Here is a 17,618-nt window from a genome sequence, read left to right as displayed (position 1 = left end):
AAAGTTTATCAATCTATGGTATACATGAGGCGTATGTTGCTGTCGTCTGGAAGTGGTTCTACTTCGAAATTGAGGTTGATATTGGCAAGTATATACAATGGAGTTATGTGAGTTTCGTACACGCAAAGAAAGGCACAATAAAGAAAACAAACATCATCTACCAAACATTTACATCTCCCCATGCGTTCATAATATCAATCTAGTTTTGCATCTACTCCATAGTCATCATTTCAGACCCCTCCCCTCCTCCCCCCCTACTTCACCTTGACCACCTTGAGCTCGCCGTGCTCGTCAAAGACGGGCTCCTCGGCAATGGCGCGCTTCTGCGCCTGGTAAAAGGTGCTCATGCGGTACTTGCTCTCGCCGTCGAGCGGCTGCAGGTCGACCAGGGCCTGCTGGCCCTCGCGCACGAGCGTCTCGCGGATCGCCTCGGCGCGCGGCACAAAGGTGCAGCGGAACGGCTGCGGGCGCATGTTGAGGCCGTTGGTAAAGGCAAAGATGTCGACCGTGTCCTCGACGCCCGTCTTGGGGTCGCGGTAGGGCGCAATGGTAAAGGCCCAGAGCAGCCGGGCGATGGTGATCCAGACGCCCTGCTCGGCGAGCGCCTGGCCGCTGCAGACGCGGCGGCCCCAGCCAAACGTCATGTAGCCGCGGTCGCCGGGGAAGGGCCGGGCGAGGTCGCTGCCGGCGATAAAGCGCTCGGGCGCGAAGCGGTCCGGGTCGGGGAACTCGCGGGCGTTGTGGTGGATGGCCCAGACGTTGCCCTGGACCCAGGCGCCGGCGGGGATGTGCCAGCCCCTGTACTCGTCGTCCTGCGTGGGCGAGTGCGGCTGGCCGCCGATGATGGCGACGGAGCGCCAGCGCAGCACCTCCTTGACGAGGGCGTTGACGTAGGGCAGGCGGCCGGCGTCGTGGTCGTCCCAGTCGGGCGAGCGCTGGCGGCCGACGACGGCGTCGAGCTCGGCCTGGGCCGTGCGCATGGGCGCCGGGAACGCGCAGCAGGCCAGCACAAAGGTGATGAGCGTCGACGAGGACGTGTCGGAGCCGGCGCCAAACAGGTTGCCCGTCAGGCTCGACAGCTCCTCGGTCGACAGGCCGTACTTGCCGGCCTCGGCCTGCAGGGTCTCGGCAAACGGCGTGGGCGTGCCGGCCTTTTCGTGGTCCGGCTTGGCGGCGCGCTGGGCGACGGCCTCCTCGGCGAGCGTGTGGAAGAAGTAGTGGCCGCCCTTTTGGCCGCGGTTGCCCATGCCGCGGAACCAGGGCGCCCAGCGCGGGAACTTGGCCAGCACCGGAAAGGTCTCGAGCAGCATGGGGAACGACTTGCCCGGCACGTTGAGGTCGGCCGCCAGGTGCATCAGCGCAATGACCTCGGTGATGATGGGGTCGCCGTAGCTGGCCACGCGGCGGCCAAAGGCCAGCACGGACACGACGCTCGTGGCGTAGCGCTCCAGGTGCTTGACGTAGGCGGCCGGCTCGCGCAGGCAGTCGAGCGCCACCACCTTGCTCTCGTTGTTCTGCACGTCGCGGTACCGCCGCACCGCCTGGATGCCGACGCCCAGGTGCATCAGCTTGCGGTGCACGCGCCAGTGCTCGCGCTCCGCGCTGTTGCGGATCCGCATCGTCACCAGGTTCGACTGCCCCGTGCCCAGCTCGCCGAACACGACCATGCGCGGCCGCGACGCGTAGATCTGCGCCTTCTTCTCCAAAATCTCGTGCGCGCACCACGCGTCGTTGATCCACACCGTCGGGTTGCGCCCGATCCAAAAGGTAATGAGCGGCGCCTGGTAGCGCTCCGACAGCGCCTCAAAGTAGATCCACGGCTTGTTCTCGGGCAGCAGGAACGTGTTGCCCACAATCGGCAGCGGAAACGGCCCCGGCGGCATGCGCGCCCGCAGGTACAGCATGCGCGCATAGTCGGCGACGAGCACCGCCACGGCCACCGACACGGCGGCCAGCAGCACGTTGGCGATGCCGACGTCGACTAGCATCTGCTGCAGCCGCACCAGCGACAGCTGCGGCGCAAACGCATCGACAATCATGGTCCGGCTGGGTGTGTTGAATTTGTTGGGTGTATTGGCGTGTTGGGTGTGAAGTAGGTGGTATAGATGGTGTCGGTCGATAAATGTTGCACAGGCAGCGTTGCGGCGTGAAGCGTCGATAGTGTTAGAAAAATGGAGGGTGACTGGAAACGGGGCATAAATCAGAGGAATATGGATGGCGGTCGGACGTGCGGGAGGAAGTCTCTCCGTGGGGATGGCGGCAGTCCGGCAAACCAAGAAACGGCAGACGCCGCCAAATCCGTGGACAAGTCTTACAAGGAGAAGAACAACAGTACGATGCAGCCAGACGGGTTCTCCGAATAGCGAGGATGCTCCGTGTACGGGGCAAGGAAAGAGTGAAGGAGAAGAGTGTGAGGTGGAGGGAAAGAAACGAGTTCACGACCTGGAGATAGGCGGTAGGCAAGATGGAGGCGTGGACCGGATACGGATGAGGTCAATCGGGTCTTTGATATTTTGTCATCATTTTAGCTTCAGTCTCTCCACTTGCTAGTTGAGCTCCGCAGACGACGGCAGACGGCAGACGGCAGACGGCGGCAGACGGGGCAGTCGTACTGCAGCTGGTATAGGCATAGCAGGGTTGGCCATGAGGGTGTCTTGATTGCACTGAGTTTTCTCTTCGTTTTGTTTTATTTTGGTTTACTCTCTTTTCTTTTCTTCTCCTCCACACTTTCACGTCAGTTGACGTGCCGTGCGGCTGTGGTACTACATCGGCTTGATAACTGTAGGGATTGACAACAGAGTATTCCTGGCCATGTCCTTTCGTATTTCCTTTCTTTCCTTTCTTCAATATCCTGTTCTCATCCTGTTCTCGTCCTAGTCGTTTCTCACGACCAAGTCCAAACCAACCCGAACCAGCATCCCCTCAACTCCGGTCTTCACTCCTCACTCGTCACTGCTTTCCAACGGTACATGCACTTTGTTTGGTGGACGGAACGACTGCGTTCGGGAAAATAGTGCCGACTGGGCCAAGCGAGGCGGTCTGACAGGGACGCAGATGAGCTGCACAGGGACAAGGCGCTAGAGGATAAGTTGGACAGAACACTCTTACAGTCATGGCTGCCACGAGTCATTTAGCTGGCGAACGACAACCACTCCATTTGGGCAAGGAGACTGCACCGTTGGCGAAAGAATTCAAGGAGGGTGGTTCGAAGGCTTGAAGACTGTGGGGAAGCCTAGATGAGGGGAACCGCTGAAAAGCGAGAATAGGACGCCACGACTGACGCCTAGTTGGACCCGGCAGACGCGGTGCAGAGTCTAGCAACAACAGGCACAATGGACGGCGAGTTGAGCGCCTGGGCTGTCGCTGTTGGCCTTTTTATCTCTTGGTCTCTTGGTCTTTTGGCCTTTTGATCTCTCGGTCTCATGGTCTCTTGATCACTTCCTCCACAACGCGGATGCGTCCGAGGACACATGGCGCGGCTCCACTTGCACATTCGGATTCGGTCCAAAAGTGTCTCCACTTCCCCAACCTCAGCCCTCGTCTTCTCTTGTCGTCTCTCGGCGAGTCGACGTCTGCTCTTTGTCTGGGGAACTGGACGCGATCGGCTCCACTTGGCCGCTGGTCGACTGGACTGGGTAGACTGGGGCCCCCTTGAGTGGACACTGCGGAGTCGTTTGGCTCTGGTCATACGCGTCTGCCCCCGAACCCCTCATCCTGTGTCGTCGATTTTCATCGGCAATTGTCCGTGTGGAAGACCGTCACGAGAGTGTATTTTGGCATCGGAAGTGGACATGAAGATGGAGAGACGGTGGACCACGGGGAAAGTGAGAACGAACAGAAAGGAGCAAAACGAACAGCACGGATCCAATCGAGAAAACGAAACCTGGTTACGAAAAGGGAGGTGGAGAACGCAGGATACGTTCATGCAGCTGCGTCGAGCATTGAGCAGAGTTGGATGTCAATACAGAGCATCCAGAAGTCTCCAGGCGTTGCTACGATGTATTGCGTCCTGAAAACCACACGCCAGCCTGCACAACCCCCAAGACTTCCAAGACTTTCAAGACTGCCCCTTTCCTGATTGGGGCCGCACGGGCTTCAGCTCCTAAATCATAGAAACAGCTCCGAAATAGCTCATATACAGGCCAGCAAGGCCCAGCCACTGAATGCAGTCAAGTCCACGCAGAGCACGGCGCCTGCTGTGAGCTGTGCTTTGCATTGTCAATCTTACAGTCGCCGTCTTCTCGTCTTCTTCCCGTCTTCTCCCCGTCTTCGTCGCCTTCCCAATCTCCCACTTTCTCCGCATTCCTTTTGCCCTAATATTAATATAGCTCTCATATCAACAGACGGCTGTAGGCTCTACTGTCTATTGATGTTCGACGTCGCGAACCTTTCAAATTGCCTTGTGCTGTGCCTCTCTTTATCCCCGTCACATTGTAAAATACGTTAATTGTATCCCATCTCCAGCACGCCGTAGCATCTGCGCTGTCATACGTTTGTCATGCAGCTGTTGTGCAGCTGTTGTGCAGCGCCCACTTGCCCGATCTGCGGACGGAAGCACAGCAAAGCAAGTCAATTGTAAAGGAAACCAAATAAAGAAACTCCACCTTAACCCAAGACACAAGACACGGCTCGCAGTGTCACCTGCTGTCGTTGCATTGGTGTGTTGTCTCCGCGACTTTCGACTGTCGACTTTCTGTCTGTGACTCTAGTCTCTCTTGTCTGTCTTCTTTCTGTCTGTTTCCTTTCTCTCTCCTCGTACCTCGTCGCACGTCTTCCCCTCTCGCCTGCCGTCCGCCTCCGCATGCCAATATTGACAAAAGCTAGGAAGAATTGAGGCGACAAACCACCGCACCCCAACCCATCCCAACCCCCCAACTCTGGTGCCTTGCATCCGGACGACGCGCGCCCGTCGGCATCGAGGAGCTGTTCCAGAGCCACGCCCTTTGTCTACGTTCGTCGGTCTCGCCCACTCTCCCCTCGTCTAGCGTCCATCCCCAGATTGTCGCGAAGCGATAGACTCCAGACATTAGACTCCCAACTCTATCCCCAGACCAGGTCCACCTTCCCCAGAATCCAATCCCACGCTGCCTTCAATTTGTGGCCCCATTCCTCCTGCGCCAGCCTCCCTTGACCCTCGCCTCGATCAATATTCCGTTTTCTCGTCTCTCGTCCGTGCACAATACTGTTGCATCCGTACCCTTACTCATAGCAACCATACGCAACCATACCAACCATACTCTGCCACAGCTGGTTCTGGCTGCAGCTGCGGTCCACGGAAAAGCGAACAAGGGCTCATAAAAGGACCTCGACCCCGTTGATCTTTTCCACTTATTTCCCGGCCGCTCCCACTTCATTTCACCTTCTCCCTTGCCGTTATTGTTCCATTGTTCTTCTCTGCAGTTCTTTTCTATTTTTGCTTCTTCTGCCCATCATCTCCCTTTATCTCGACACTGTGTTTACTTTGCCCCAGGGATAAATCATAATCATCACCTCCGCCTTCACCCATCAATCCACCCTTTATCGCCATCCGCCGCAAGCACCACCTTCTCCACCACCACACCTCCACACCTCCACACCTCCACCGCCCACCATGGGCTCCCAGAAAGACGTCTCGGTCGCCGAGAACGAGCACCAGGGGGATGTGCCATCCACCGCCTCCGTCTCCATCCCCTCCACGGGCGCGCCGTCCCACAATGTCCACAACGAGGCCGCGGCCGGCGTCGGCGCCCTCAACGAGTCCGCCATCGTCCACGCCGTCGAGGACACCACGGGCCTCGCCGACCACTGGAAGTGCCTGGCCGCGTGCACGCTCATGTCCATGTGCCCGTTCCAGTACGGCGTCGACTTTGGCCTCATCAGCGGCCTGCAGGCCATGCCGGGCTTCCTCAAGGTCTTTGGCTACGAGATCCCCAGCCCGGACCCGGCGGCCCCGCCCATGTACGGCCTCCAGACGGAGCGCCAGCAGCTCATCTCGTCGCTCATGATCCTGGGCGCCTTTGTCAGCTCGGGCCTCGCCGGCCCCACGGCGGCGTACCTGAGCCGCCGCATGTGCATCTGGGCGGCCATTGTGCTCTGCATCGTCGCCAACGTCGTCATGATGACGGCCACCAACATCGGCGCCATGTACGCCGGCCGGCTGCTGATCGGCCTCGCCAACGGCATGTTCATGACCTACTCGCAGCTGTACATCCAGGAGTGCGCCCCGGCCAAGTACCGCGGCATGATGATCTCGGCCTTCCAGATCTGGACCTCCGTCGGCACCCTCATCGGCACCGTCATCGACAACTTCACCGCCCCGATCCTGGGCAAGAACTCGTACATCATCCCGCTCGCCATCATCTTTGTCATCCCCGGCCTGCTCTTCTTTGCCCTCTTCTTCATCCCCGAGTCGCCCCGCTGGCTCATGGACCAGGGCAAGTACGAGCAGGCCCGCGTCGCCCTGCGCTGGCTGCGGCCGTACAGCGACGACGTCGTCGAGGCCGAGGCCACGGAGATCCAGGACGGCCTCGAGTCCGAAAAGGCCCTCCACGCCAGCGTCCGCCTCCTCGACCTCGTGCGCGACCCCGTCGACCGCCGCCGCACCCTCATCGCCGTCGGCGCCCTGAGCACCCAGGGCGCCTCCGGCGCCATGTACATGATTGCCTACGGCACCTACTTCTTTGCCGAGGCCGGCATCGACGCGCCCTTCCAGAACTCGTGCATCCTGACCGGCGTCGGCGTCTTTGTCATCATGGTCAACTCGGCCGTCATCACCCGCATCGGCCGCCGCCGCGTCTTTCTGACCACCGGCCTGACCATCTGCGGCTTCGCCCAGCTCTTCACCGCCATCATCTACACCGTCAAGCCCGGCTCGCAGACCGCCGGCAAGGGCATCGTCGCCTTCAGCGTCATCTACATTGTCGGCTACAACGGCCTCGTCGCGTCCTACGCCTGGCTGTCGGGCGGCGAGCTGCCCTCGCAGCGCCTGCGTTCGCTGACCTTTGGCGTCGCCACGGCCATGGGCTTCTTCCTGGCCTGGCTGGCCACCTTCACGGCCCCCTACTTTATCAACCCGACCTCGCTCAACTGGGGTCCCAAGTACGGCTACATCTGGTTCCCGTCGTGCCTCATTGCTGCGTGAGTCCCCTCCCCTTGTGCATAATCGTTTTTTTCGGTTGACTAACCACGTCCAGTGCTTGGATCTTCTTCTTCCTGCCCGAGGTCAAGGGCCGTACGCTCGAAGAGATTGACGAAATGGTAGGCCTTGTTTGTTTTCTGGTCTTTTGTTCCTATCTTGCGTTGCCCTCACTAACAACACAGTTCATGGCCAAACTGCCCGCCCGCAAGTTCCGCCACTACCAGTGCGTCGGCCACCAGGTCAATGCCACAAAGGCCGGCGAAAAGACCGAGGCCGAGCAATACGCTTAGTCGACACGGAGGTTGACGAAGAGGTCGACGCCGCGACAAGGCCGTCTCCCACTTTCACAAGTCGTACTTCATTTTGTCCTTGCTATCGTCTGATGTTTCTGTTATACTATGTAAAATACCCAGGCCAGCGTATGGGGACCATACGTGGTTCGGATTTTCGCATAAAAGGTGCTCGCTGTTTTTGTTTTCTCTTTTTTTTCTTTCTGTCCTTTCCTGATTGCGTTGCTTTCCATGTAAGATACCCAGGCCAGCGTATGGGGACCATACGTGGTCCGGATTTCCTGCAGGCTATGTTTATTTGTTTCTCCTTGCTTTGTTTCGTTCTCTTCCTCTTTTCGTTCACCCTTTAATTAGTACTCTTTCATCCGTGTCCATCATAAACACACGATGCACAGAAATACAAACAGAGGCTCTCGGGTCTACATTTGCATGCCAGACTGCCACACAAAAAAGAACACAAAATAAACATGCACAATACTACAAAACTACCCCAACATGACAAATGACAAACTGCCCAAACAAAAACGCGCACTACTTGTAGTTCCACATTGCACAAACCACACAGAGGACGACTACACGACCAGACGACGTACTCCAAAAGGACAGTCCACTGCCATCCCTCCTACGGTCACCTCCTCGAGGCGCGTAGTCGTGCTCCGTGATTCCCTGGCGGCCAGCCCATCAGCGTCCAGGAACCACGAGATGGTGTGCCTCAGCGGGTACCTGACCAGGGCCATGGCCAGTGATTGGTTGCGCCTCCCCCCGACAACAGCCAATCCCCGTTGCCGGCCGCCACTAGCCGCAATCCCAACTTACACCAAGGACGCCAGCAACAGCCAACGAGTGGCCGTGAACGGCCGCCACAGAGCGCAAAGCGCGTCTACAGGACGGCGCAGCCAACGACATCAAAAGACGTCAACGACAATCAAATCAGATCAGCCTCCTTCCCATTCCTCAATGGGCGTGCCAATTCCAATATTGTGAGATCCTGCTGTGAAGATGGAGGCTGAGAGGGTGTGGAGAGGCCCGTTGTGCGGCCGTTCCTCTTCGACGGTGCTGGATATGGAAACAACTAAATAAATCTCCATTCTAGAATAGATGTTCTTTTCCACCTCGTGAATCAAAGGTCCGGGCATTCCCTCTGCACACCTCCATACAGAGTTGCAATCTGTGGGTAGTGTGTCGATCCTGGGTGCTCGTCTTTTTGGCCGGCCCTGGTCCTAGTGGTGTCAGTGGCTGCGTGCGTCTTTCTGTGACGATTCTGACCGTCATGGTTGCATACTCGCTCTTTTCGTTATCTTATTTTCTTCACTGTGATACCAGCCCGGCACTGCCGGTTGCCATTCCCTGTTTATTTGCCCCTCGCACCTCTCCTGTTTATCTCAACGCTTGTCAACTCTTGTCAGCTCTTGTCTTATATCCTCCTTCCTCTCTCTTTCACTCTTATTTTCTCTTTTGATCTTCACTCTTCACTCCCCGTCGCCATTTCTTTCTCGTCTCCCCCCCACAGACCTCCAATGTCGTCGTCTCCCCCTCGACAACCACCATGATGCAGCCCGGCCCCGCCCTCGCCTTCGCCACGTGGGTCATGGCCGTCCTGTGCCTCGCCCTCGTCGCCCTCCGCCTCTACACCCGCGTCCACCTCGTCCGCTTTGTCGGCGCCGAAGACTACCTGTTTGCCGCCACCGGCGTCTTCTTCTTGGTCTTCAGCTGCGCCATCCAGGCCGCCGTCCGCTTCGGCCTCGGCCAGAGCTTTTGGAGCCTGAGCCTGCAGCAGTCGTCCGACGCCATCCTGTGGACCTACATCGCCAACACCTTTGCCATTACCGGCAACGCCATGGCCAAGCTCACCACCGGCCTCTTTCTGCTCCGGGTGGTGCAGCTGCGCTGGCACAAAGTCGCCCTCTGGTGCCTCGTGGGCGTGACCGCGAGCACGTCCGCGGCCCTCACCATTATGCTCTGGAACCAGTCGACGCCCGTCAAGATGAGCTGGGACCCGTTCCGCACGCCGGGCCACTGGAACCTGCAGATCCAGCCGATGAGCGTCGGCCTCGGCGTGTGGTCGAGCGCCTGCGACTTTTTTTTTGCCGCGTTCCCCTGGCTCTTCATCTGGTCGCTGCGCATGCAGCGGCGGGAGAAGATTATGCTCGCCAGCAGCATGAGTTTGGGTGTCATGTGAGTTTTCGTACTTCTGTCCCTTTTGTTTTATTGTTTCGTTATGAACAATCGCCACTAACGGTACAGCGCCGGTATCTGTGGCATCATCCGGACCGTCGTCCTGGCCCGTCTCAACGTGTTGAACTACACCTGTATGTCCCCCCACAATCGTCGTCGTCATCGACATCCACCGTCTCGATCGCTCCTACTCACACAACCAAGTAACATTCGTGACGTACTTTGCGTGGGCCGGCGCCGAGATTGCCGTGTCCATGGTCTGTCTCGCCATCCCCACGCTGCGGCCGCTGTACCTCCGCCACCGCGGACTGGCCGTCACCAGCACGCATCCGCGCCACCCGGCCGACGACGTCCTGCCGCAGTTTACCATGTGCGGGCCAACGCCGGGCGCCGGCGTGACGGCGCCGACCCAAGGTCCGCCAAAGTATGCCGACATCGACCTCGAGTCGGGTCCTTCGTCCATCGACAGCACGCCACGAAGCACACCGGGAAGCACACCGGGAAGCACACCCGACAGCGTCCAGGACGAAAAGTTTGACAGCGTGCCGGAGGTGGAGACGCTTCCGTCGCGGCTTCCCAAGGCCTACTTGAGTCGGGGGCAAGACAGCGTCGACGAGATCTTGGGTTTGTACGGCCAGAATTATGCGCATGGCCAGGGCCAAAAGCACGGCCAGATTTGGATCAAGAGTGAGGTCTCGGTGCAAGAAACGGCCGCAACAAATTGGCCATTGAAAAAGTAGGCTTGCAAAGAAGTTGAAGGAACTAGACAGCATCGCAAGATGAGATGTGGGCATGCCATGATTTACGATACCATTAGCGATGATAATTGATCTGATTGTTTTGAATTATTTTCTAAAGACACATTTTAATTTTAATTTGCGTTGTATTTGTCATTATTTTCAGTTTGTAATTTTGAAAATGACAGACATAGAGTGACGACAGAAAAAAATAAACACAATTAAAAAAAAAAAAAAAAGGTAAATGGCAATTGTAACCCAAAAAAGAACATCAGACATATTTCACACTATTCAAAAAATCAAAAAAAACGATCCAGGCAGGGATCGAACCTGCAATCTCTTGGTTCGTAGCCAAGCGCCTTGCCATTTGGCCACTGGACCTGTCCGCTGGACAAGTTTGCCCGTGGTCTGGTATATAAGCAGGAGATCGGGGTTAACGTGGTGCCACGCCAGCTTCTTCAGTCACACGCATGTTTTATTTCTATCCGTCTGTATATATGATGTCCAGTGTTTCCAAGTCGTTATTCCGTCAATCGTAAATCATAAGTGTGGTCGACGTAGTCGACGTTGTGGTTCGCGTCCCCCCCAAACCGTCGACGTGCCCAGCTTCGCTGGCTTGCCCTCTCATCGCCGTCACTCATACAAGTGCAGCTGCCCCCGACTCCTCGGGAAGGCCGCGCGCTGCGTCCCCGCCACCAGCCGCTGCAGCTCGGCCGCGCTCGCCAGCTCCCAGCGCTGCATCGTCTTGCCGTCGCGCCACACGACGGCGCGCAGACCGCCCAGGTACTTTTCCATGGCGCGCGAGGGCAGGTCGTCCGACACGCTGACGACGAGGACGGCAATGGCGCGGCGCTGGTAGAGGGCCAGGCGCTTTTCGCGGACCAAGAAGCGCTCCATGAGGCGCGCGTTTTCAAAGGACCAGGCGTTGAGGGCAAAGGGGAGGCTGGCGGTGTCGCGGTAGAGCTGGCGGCAGACGGCGGCGAGCGGCGTCAGGGCGTCGGGGAGAGCGGTGACGCGTGCCCGCGGCGTTGCCTTTTTGGTGTCTGCCGTCGTGGTGGTGGTGGTGGTGGTGGTGGCCCGCCATGCGTCCTGGTCGACGCCGAGGGCGACGGCGTAGAAACCAGAGTGGCTGTGGGCATTGGCGTTGGCTTTGTTGTCACCGCCTTTTGTCGTCCGCATCCTCCATGGCCGGTAGCGCACATGGATCTGGCCGACGGTGAGGACGAGGGCGTAGATGCGGTTGCGGATCTCGGGCGGCAACCGCAGGAAAGGGGATTCGAGGGCGTTTCGGTGCCAGCTAAACAAGACGGGAGTGTCAACAACATGTCGCATCTTCAGACGGAACGGGGCACAGCGACGATGCACGTGGACTTGCATTTCACATTCTAGCGAGTCGGACGCCGGCTCGCACGGGACGGTGGCATGTTTGCGTCGCCGTTTCTCGTGATGGCTGTGCATGTTGGGGTGTGGTTGAAGAGGAGGAAGAGAAACCCCTGAAGACGTGATGCATGGAAACAGTAATTACTCCATACAGAATGCTGATTCGACAAAGCTGCTAGGACCACAGCGGCTGACCTGGCAGGCATCCGTTACGGGAACAGCCGCTGAAAACCCCTATTGCTTCCGCTAGCGTACAGGGCCTGCACGCCCGGTAGTCATGCCAGTGTCGTTCCCTGGAGTGCGTGCTGCGTTCGTCATGGCCAGCGACGAGGCTGTGACCGAAACAGACGGAGGAAACGACTGTTGACAGTTTGGGTGTGACTGTTGGCTTTTCTGCCATAATTCAGCAGAGCTCCAATCCGGAGACCCTCGAGGCTTGAAGACATGGTCCTTTAAAATTGAAAAGGGTTTTTGCATATGACAGTAGCTGTAGCTGTGCAGATGTCGGTGCGCAGGCCACCAAAATTTGGGTGCCATAAACGTGTCAAACACAGACAGGGCTGTCAGCCTCGCCAGATTCAAGACTACTTTACGTTTGCATGTGGTCAATGTCGTGGGTCTGGGTCGCTGTCCAGGCAGCACGGCGAATCGTGCACATCTGGTATTCTCCAGAACCAACACTTGACCGTCAATCTGGCTTCATCGCCAAGCTCAGCAATTTGTCGACAAAAGCGGCTGGCATAGTTTGCAACCACCTAAACACACACCATCTCGTACAACGTGGTCACTCAAGCACTCCAACATGTCCGTCGCCCAGGTCGTCAGAGCTCCTGATCGGCCCGCGTTGCAGCACATCACCCGCCTCTTCCTCGCCGGCACAACGCCCGTCAAAAGCCTTGGCCATGGGGACCCAAACCCCGTCGTCGACTGGCGAAGTCTCGTCTGCTCGGCTGTCGGCAACCTGCCCGTGACCGTCTTCGATCCGCTGCGCCCGGACTGGGACGCCTCCTGGACCGAAGACGCCGACTTCTCGCCTTTTCGCCAGCAGGTCGACTGGGAGCTCGAGATGCAGGAGCAGTCGACTCTGACCGCCTTCTTCTTCGACCCAGGACGCGACGGATCCGTCAGTCTGCTGGAGCTGGGTCTCTGTGCCGGACGAGCCGCCGCGAGCGCCATTGTTGGCTGTCCGCCGGGATACACGAAACGCGGCAATGTGCAGATGGTGTGTGCCCGCTACGGCATTCCGCTGGTCGATTCCGCCGAGGCGTTGGCCGATGCGGTCCGGGCGCACCTCGTTCGGGGGAGAAGACGTCAGGCAGAAGACGCAGACACAGGCACACAGACAGGGTCAGAAACGACATGATCACCCAAACGACGAGTGACGCAAATGTGGCAGGACTCGTGCCGAGAGCCCCAGCGCGAGGTGCCCGGCAAAGACCCCAAAACAGGCACTGACTGGATCGTCGTGGGCCTGAAGGCAACCGTTCACCCACTGGCCTTTGGCAGGCGACAGCGACAATAGCGGCGCACTCCACTAATGGAACATAGAAACACCAGCTCAGCCTGCTGGACAGCCTCAGCCTTCTTTTTGCCTGTCAAGGCCCGCTAACAGTACACGCGAACCCACTTGCGTCGCTACCGCCACCAACACCGCCCAGCCCCGCCTGCCCAAGTGGCCCAAGTGACCCAAAAATCACATCCTGCCCTGCCCATTCTGTCTCTCTCGAGACTCGACTCCCAACTTTGACGACATCCCTCGAGCAACACAATCCACATCTGACCACGACGACCACACCATAGTCTTACAAGGCTGCACACCACATACCCAATCAACATTACCAACATAATATCACGAGCAAATATCTATATTAACAGCACACCGATTAGACGACCACAACCACCGCTGTCCGCAGTCGCATTTCGTTGCGATCCTCCGTTTCGTTGCCCCCGTCTGCTCTCAACTGCGTCTGCCTCCCTCCCGCCTCCAACCCCAACCCGACAGGATGGACGAACAGTTCGGCGGTCGAACCGACGACGACCTGTTTGCAGACGATTTTGAGCCCGTCCAGCCCGTCCAGCCACTGTCGCAGGCGGTTCCCCCGCCGGTGCCATCCGCGGCCGCTGCGACGGAACCTGTCGCTCCATCCTCAGCAATACCCTTGACCGCAGCCTCGAGTACTCCCAAAGTCACGGCGAAGAACAGCGGCAATGGCGGTCATGGAGGTGCAGATACACCCAATGGCGCTGGTGGAAACGGCGCGCGACGCAACCGCGACCGCAAATCCAAAGGCAACGGTGGCGGCAATACGAACGGCATCCAAAACCAAAGCCAACACCAAAGCCAAAATCATAACCAAAACCACAACCATAGCAATGGCCACGGCAAGACGGGCGGCGCACAGAAAGCGCAGGGAGTCATCGCTGCCGCGCCGGCTGCTGGTAACTCGACGGCCGCCACGCCGGCCACGAATACGCCCGAGCCAGCCAAGTCCGCTGTGCCGCCGCCCTCTCTTGCCCAGTCACGGCACAACCGACCACCAACGCCGCCAGCAACAGAAACACAAGTAGCAACACCCGCAGCAGCATCAGCATCTGCCACGACCAGCACCCCTGCGTCAACTGCCGCTCCCGCACAACAACCCAAGCCAAAACGGGGTGACAAGAACCGGAGAGCTGGAGGCAATGGCAATGCTCAAGGGAAGGACAAGGGCAAAGACGTACAAGGCAAGGCATCGCCGGCACCAGCGAAGAATGGACAGCAGCAGCCGCAATCTGGCGAGCCACAGCCAAACCAAAAGCAACACGACAAGCCACACCCGAGGCAGAAGCAAGGGAAGCAGCCGCAGCCGCAGCAGCAGCAGCAGCAGCAGCAGCAGCAGCAGAAGCAGAAGCAGACACAAACAGCCAATACGAATGCAGGTACCGCCAAGAACGACAGCCGCGCAGGAACGCCCGCTGCTGGTACGGGAGCACCGGCGACCGGAACCAAGACGACGAGCATCTTTACCATCAAAGGCGCAGCCGCCGCCGAAGCTGCAGCCAAAGCGGCCAACGCGGCCAACCACACCGCCAATGGCACCACATCCACCCCGCCCCCTCCTGCCCCCAACACGCGCACGCAGTCCGGCGCCAACCCCCGCCAGAAACTCACCGAAGCCGAGCTCGACTCCAAGCTGAGCGCCATGCGCCTGGCCTCCCAGGAAAAGACGCGCCGCTTCGAACAGGCCCAGCGCGACGAGCGCGACCACGACCTCGCGGTGGCCAAGGGCCGCGAGGAGGCCCGCCGCCGCAAGCAGCTCGAGGACGAGAAGCGCCGGCGCAGCGAAGAAGACCGCAAGCGCCAGGACGACGAGCGCGCGCGCAACCGCGACCGCAAACTAAAGGCCATGGGCGTCAAGGAGGGCAACTGGGACGAGGGCAAAGACGGCAGCACCAAGAACAACAACAGCAACAACAACAGCAACAACAACAACAGTGATCCGTCCCATGCGGGCAGCAAGGGCGCGCGGTATGCCGGCCTCTTGCCCATGCCCAATGCGTCGGCGGTCACGGCCAAACCAGAGCCGTCGCCGACGAACGGGGGCGGACATGGCGGTGGACAAGGTGGTGGTCGTGGCCGGAGTGGACGGGGCCGGGGTGGACGCGGTGAACGGGGTGGCGGGCGTCGCAGCGGTGGCGGCGGCAACCACAACGGCCGCATTCAATTCAACGATGCCGGCAGCATTGGCGCCGACATTGCCGAGTGGGTCCATGGCACCGCCGAGCCGTCCAGCATGGCCCCGCCGCCCAGTCCCGGGCCCAGCGACAGCGTGTTTCCGTCCTTGCCCGGCGCAAACGTGGCGGATGGGGCGGCACCGCCGGCGGCGGCGTCTGTTGCTGTTGCTGCTGCTGCTGCTGTTGCTGCACGCCCTGCCGGGAAGGCGGAGAAGACGTATGCCGAACGGGCTGCCGAGAGCGTTGCCAAGCCCGCAGAGGCCGCGCAGACGGAGACGCCCGACACCGCCGACGGGAAGAAGAAGCTCAACTTCCCGCCCCTGCCCAGTCTGCAGCCTCTCTCGCCCGCCATTGGCACCTGGGACGAAGAGGTCGAAGAGGCCATTGGCAACGGCACTGTCTAGTGGTAGTGCGCGGTAATGAAGGAGTGGGACGGTAGGCTGTTATTCAGTTGCCTTTGATTTATGCGTTCGCGTTTGTTTTATTACCGAATTGGGTTCCCTGTTTGGATTGCTTGGATTGCTTCGATTACTTTGTGGATTGCCTGCATGGAGTACCTCTCTTGGATATTGTTATGTAGTATTTTTACCTCTCTCATCGGCAGTTTGGATACCTCAGTTTGGACAGTATGGGCTCTGTATACCCCTGGCCCTTGAAATACGCAAAAAGAGAAAGCACACGCAGCCTTGATAATAGACACTGTAATGTTGGTGAAAAACAATTCGTACTGTAAGACGCCAGCCCAAGTTACGTAAAAACGCCAAACCAACCATGTACCCCGTTTTTGTACAAAAATTACAAAGGACAATCGAGTGAAACAAATCAACAGAAACGGCGACAGACCTCACCACCTCGGCCGGTTCCTCCGCCCACCGCCGCCACCACCCCGACCACTCCTTGCCCATCCCCGGTCGCTGTACCCGCCGCTGGCCGAGTTGGGCGTCGCGCTGCCGTCGCCGTGGTCCGGCCCATCACCACCGCCGCCGCCCACAGACACGGACAACGGCGGCCGTCGACCGCCGCGCACCTCCTTGGAGAGCGTCTCGTACGTCTTCCGCATCTGCGCGTACCCCAGGTGCATCTTGCCGTAAAAGTGGTCCGCCAGCCGCCGGTCGTTGTCCAGGCGGCTCAGGTACGCGCCGCACACGTCGCACACCTGCAGCTTCTGGTGGCCCGACGGCCCGCTCGTGTCGCTCAGCGCCTTGAGCTCCTTCTCCTTGTCGACGCGCGCCTGCGTCGTCTGCCGCACGCGCACGAGCTCGTCCAGTGCGAGCCCGACGAGCCCGGCCTCGCCGAGCACCTCGACCTCGACGAGGGCCTCGGCAATCGCGCTGTTCAGCTCGCCAATGGCGCGCAGCAGGGCGTTTGTCTGCCGGATCTCGTCGGGCGTCTTGTCCAGCCGCCGCTGCGCAATCTCGATGCGCCGGTTGCACTCCTCAATGTACTTTTGTAGGTCGCGCATGTAGTCGTACTCGAAGCCGTACTTGCTGGCGCGGTCGGCCGGCGACAGGGCCTCGTACTCGGCCTTGAGCGCCTCCGAGTGCACCTTGGGGCACATGCCCAGGTCCTGCTTGGTGTTGGTGAAGAGGTCGTGCGGACAGGTGCCCGCAATGTACGAGCGGCACACCTTGGGGTCGTTGAGGGACAGCTGCGCCCCGCGCGACGCGACGCCGCCGCCCATGAGCTGCTCTGGGAGCCAGTCAGTCTGTGTGTTCTGTCGATGGGACGTAGGGGAACGACAACGAGAACGAGAACCTACCGAGCAGCTTTCTTTGCTCTGCCGCCATGGCGAGTGTGGGGATTCAGTGTCGGGGGATCGGGAGGCAGCGTGAGGGTTCGCTGTATAAAGTTGTACAATCGCAGGATCGGCAAACCGTGTCGGAGTGCAATGCTTGCGTTTGCGTGGCTGCGGCGAGGGTGATGTCCGAACAATGGTTTGTGTGGCTGCTGCTCTTTTTTACAGCGGCAAAAGACGGAAAAGACAAGGCTGCCAGCAGCCTAGACCTCTGCCCAATCAGCGCCCAGCCTCGTCACGCCAGGAGTGCAGTTAAAGTGGGACAACCCCTAGCAAGCTCAGCGTCAGTGGCCACCTAATTCGAAGTGCTCCTGGAAGGCGCGACCGCGACAAGCTCCCCCCCTCTGTGCCCCTTTCCAGGCGCCTGGATTTCGATCTCGAAATTGGAATTCGACCCTCCAAACTCCAAC

At 59.1% G+C, this 17,618-nt stretch overlaps 7 protein-coding genes and 1 non-coding gene across 8 annotated transcripts; 4 read left to right on the top strand and 4 right to left on the bottom strand.

The window, feature by feature from the left end:
- Positions 1 to 254: 254 nt before the first annotated feature.
- SPBR_06983 (cytochrome P450 monooxygenase) lies at positions 255 to 2,039 on the bottom strand (the record flags this gene model as incomplete). The annotated part of the gene is made up of 1 exon (XM_040765238.1): positions 255 to 2,039. One exon carries the CDS (start codon positions 2,037 to 2,039, stop codon positions 255 to 257), a length of 1,785 nt encoding a protein of 594 aa, XP_040616782.1.
- Positions 2,040 to 5,590: 3,551 nt separating this feature from the next.
- SPBR_06970 (uncharacterized protein) lies at positions 5,591 to 7,407 on the top strand (the record flags this gene model as incomplete). Its single annotated transcript, XM_040765226.1, has 3 exons — positions 5,591 to 7,116; positions 7,173 to 7,236; positions 7,300 to 7,407. 3 exons carry the CDS (start codon positions 5,591 to 5,593, stop codon positions 7,405 to 7,407), a joined length of 1,698 nt encoding a protein of 565 aa, XP_040616781.1.
- Positions 7,408 to 8,953: 1,546 nt separating this feature from the next.
- SPBR_07277 (uncharacterized protein) lies at positions 8,954 to 10,322 on the top strand (the record flags this gene model as incomplete). The annotated part of the gene is made up of 3 exons (XM_040765531.1): positions 8,954 to 9,582; positions 9,652 to 9,716; positions 9,787 to 10,322. 3 exons carry the CDS (start codon positions 8,954 to 8,956, stop codon positions 10,320 to 10,322), a joined length of 1,230 nt encoding a protein of 409 aa, XP_040616780.1.
- A 306-nt stretch (positions 10,323 to 10,628) lies between these two features.
- SPBR_09534 lies at positions 10,629 to 10,700 on the bottom strand. The gene has a single exon. It is a non-coding gene; the product is annotated as a tRNA-Arg (tRNA).
- Positions 10,701 to 10,952: 252 nt separating this feature from the next.
- SPBR_07741 (uncharacterized protein) lies at positions 10,953 to 11,777 on the bottom strand (the record flags this gene model as incomplete). Its single annotated transcript, XM_040765995.1, has 1 exon — positions 10,953 to 11,777. The coding sequence occupies one exon, from the start codon at positions 11,775 to 11,777 to the stop codon at positions 10,953 to 10,955; it is 825 nt and encodes a 274-aa protein (XP_040616779.1).
- A 724-nt stretch (positions 11,778 to 12,501) lies between these two features.
- Positions 12,502 to 13,221, top strand: SPBR_07818 (uncharacterized protein; the record flags this gene model as incomplete). Its single annotated transcript, XM_040766072.1, has 2 exons — positions 12,502 to 12,993; positions 13,117 to 13,221. 2 exons carry the CDS (start codon positions 12,502 to 12,504, stop codon positions 13,219 to 13,221), a joined length of 597 nt encoding a protein of 198 aa, XP_040616778.1.
- Positions 13,222 to 13,702: 481 nt separating this feature from the next.
- On the top strand, positions 13,703 to 15,817 carry SPBR_06810 (uncharacterized protein; the record flags this gene model as incomplete). Its single annotated transcript, XM_040765066.1, has 1 exon — positions 13,703 to 15,817. The coding sequence occupies one exon, from the start codon at positions 13,703 to 13,705 to the stop codon at positions 15,815 to 15,817; it is 2,115 nt and encodes a 704-aa protein (XP_040616777.1).
- A 440-nt stretch (positions 15,818 to 16,257) lies between these two features.
- Positions 16,258 to 17,200, bottom strand: SPBR_07643 (uncharacterized protein; the record flags this gene model as incomplete). The annotated part of the gene is made up of 2 exons (XM_040765897.1): positions 16,258 to 17,102; positions 17,173 to 17,200. The coding sequence occupies 2 exons, from the start codon at positions 17,198 to 17,200 to the stop codon at positions 16,258 to 16,260; spliced, it is 873 nt and encodes a 290-aa protein (XP_040616776.1).
- Between the last annotated feature and the right edge of the window lie 418 nt (positions 17,201 to 17,618).

This window comes from Sporothrix brasiliensis (assembly GCF_000820605.1).
Source record: "Sporothrix brasiliensis 5110 chromosome Unknown Cont20, whole genome shotgun sequence".
NCBI lineage: Eukaryota > Fungi > Ascomycota > Sordariomycetes > Ophiostomatales > Ophiostomataceae > Sporothrix > Sporothrix brasiliensis.
Note: the sequence above shows the minus strand (reverse complement) of the source record. Positions and strands in the feature narration are given on the sequence as shown.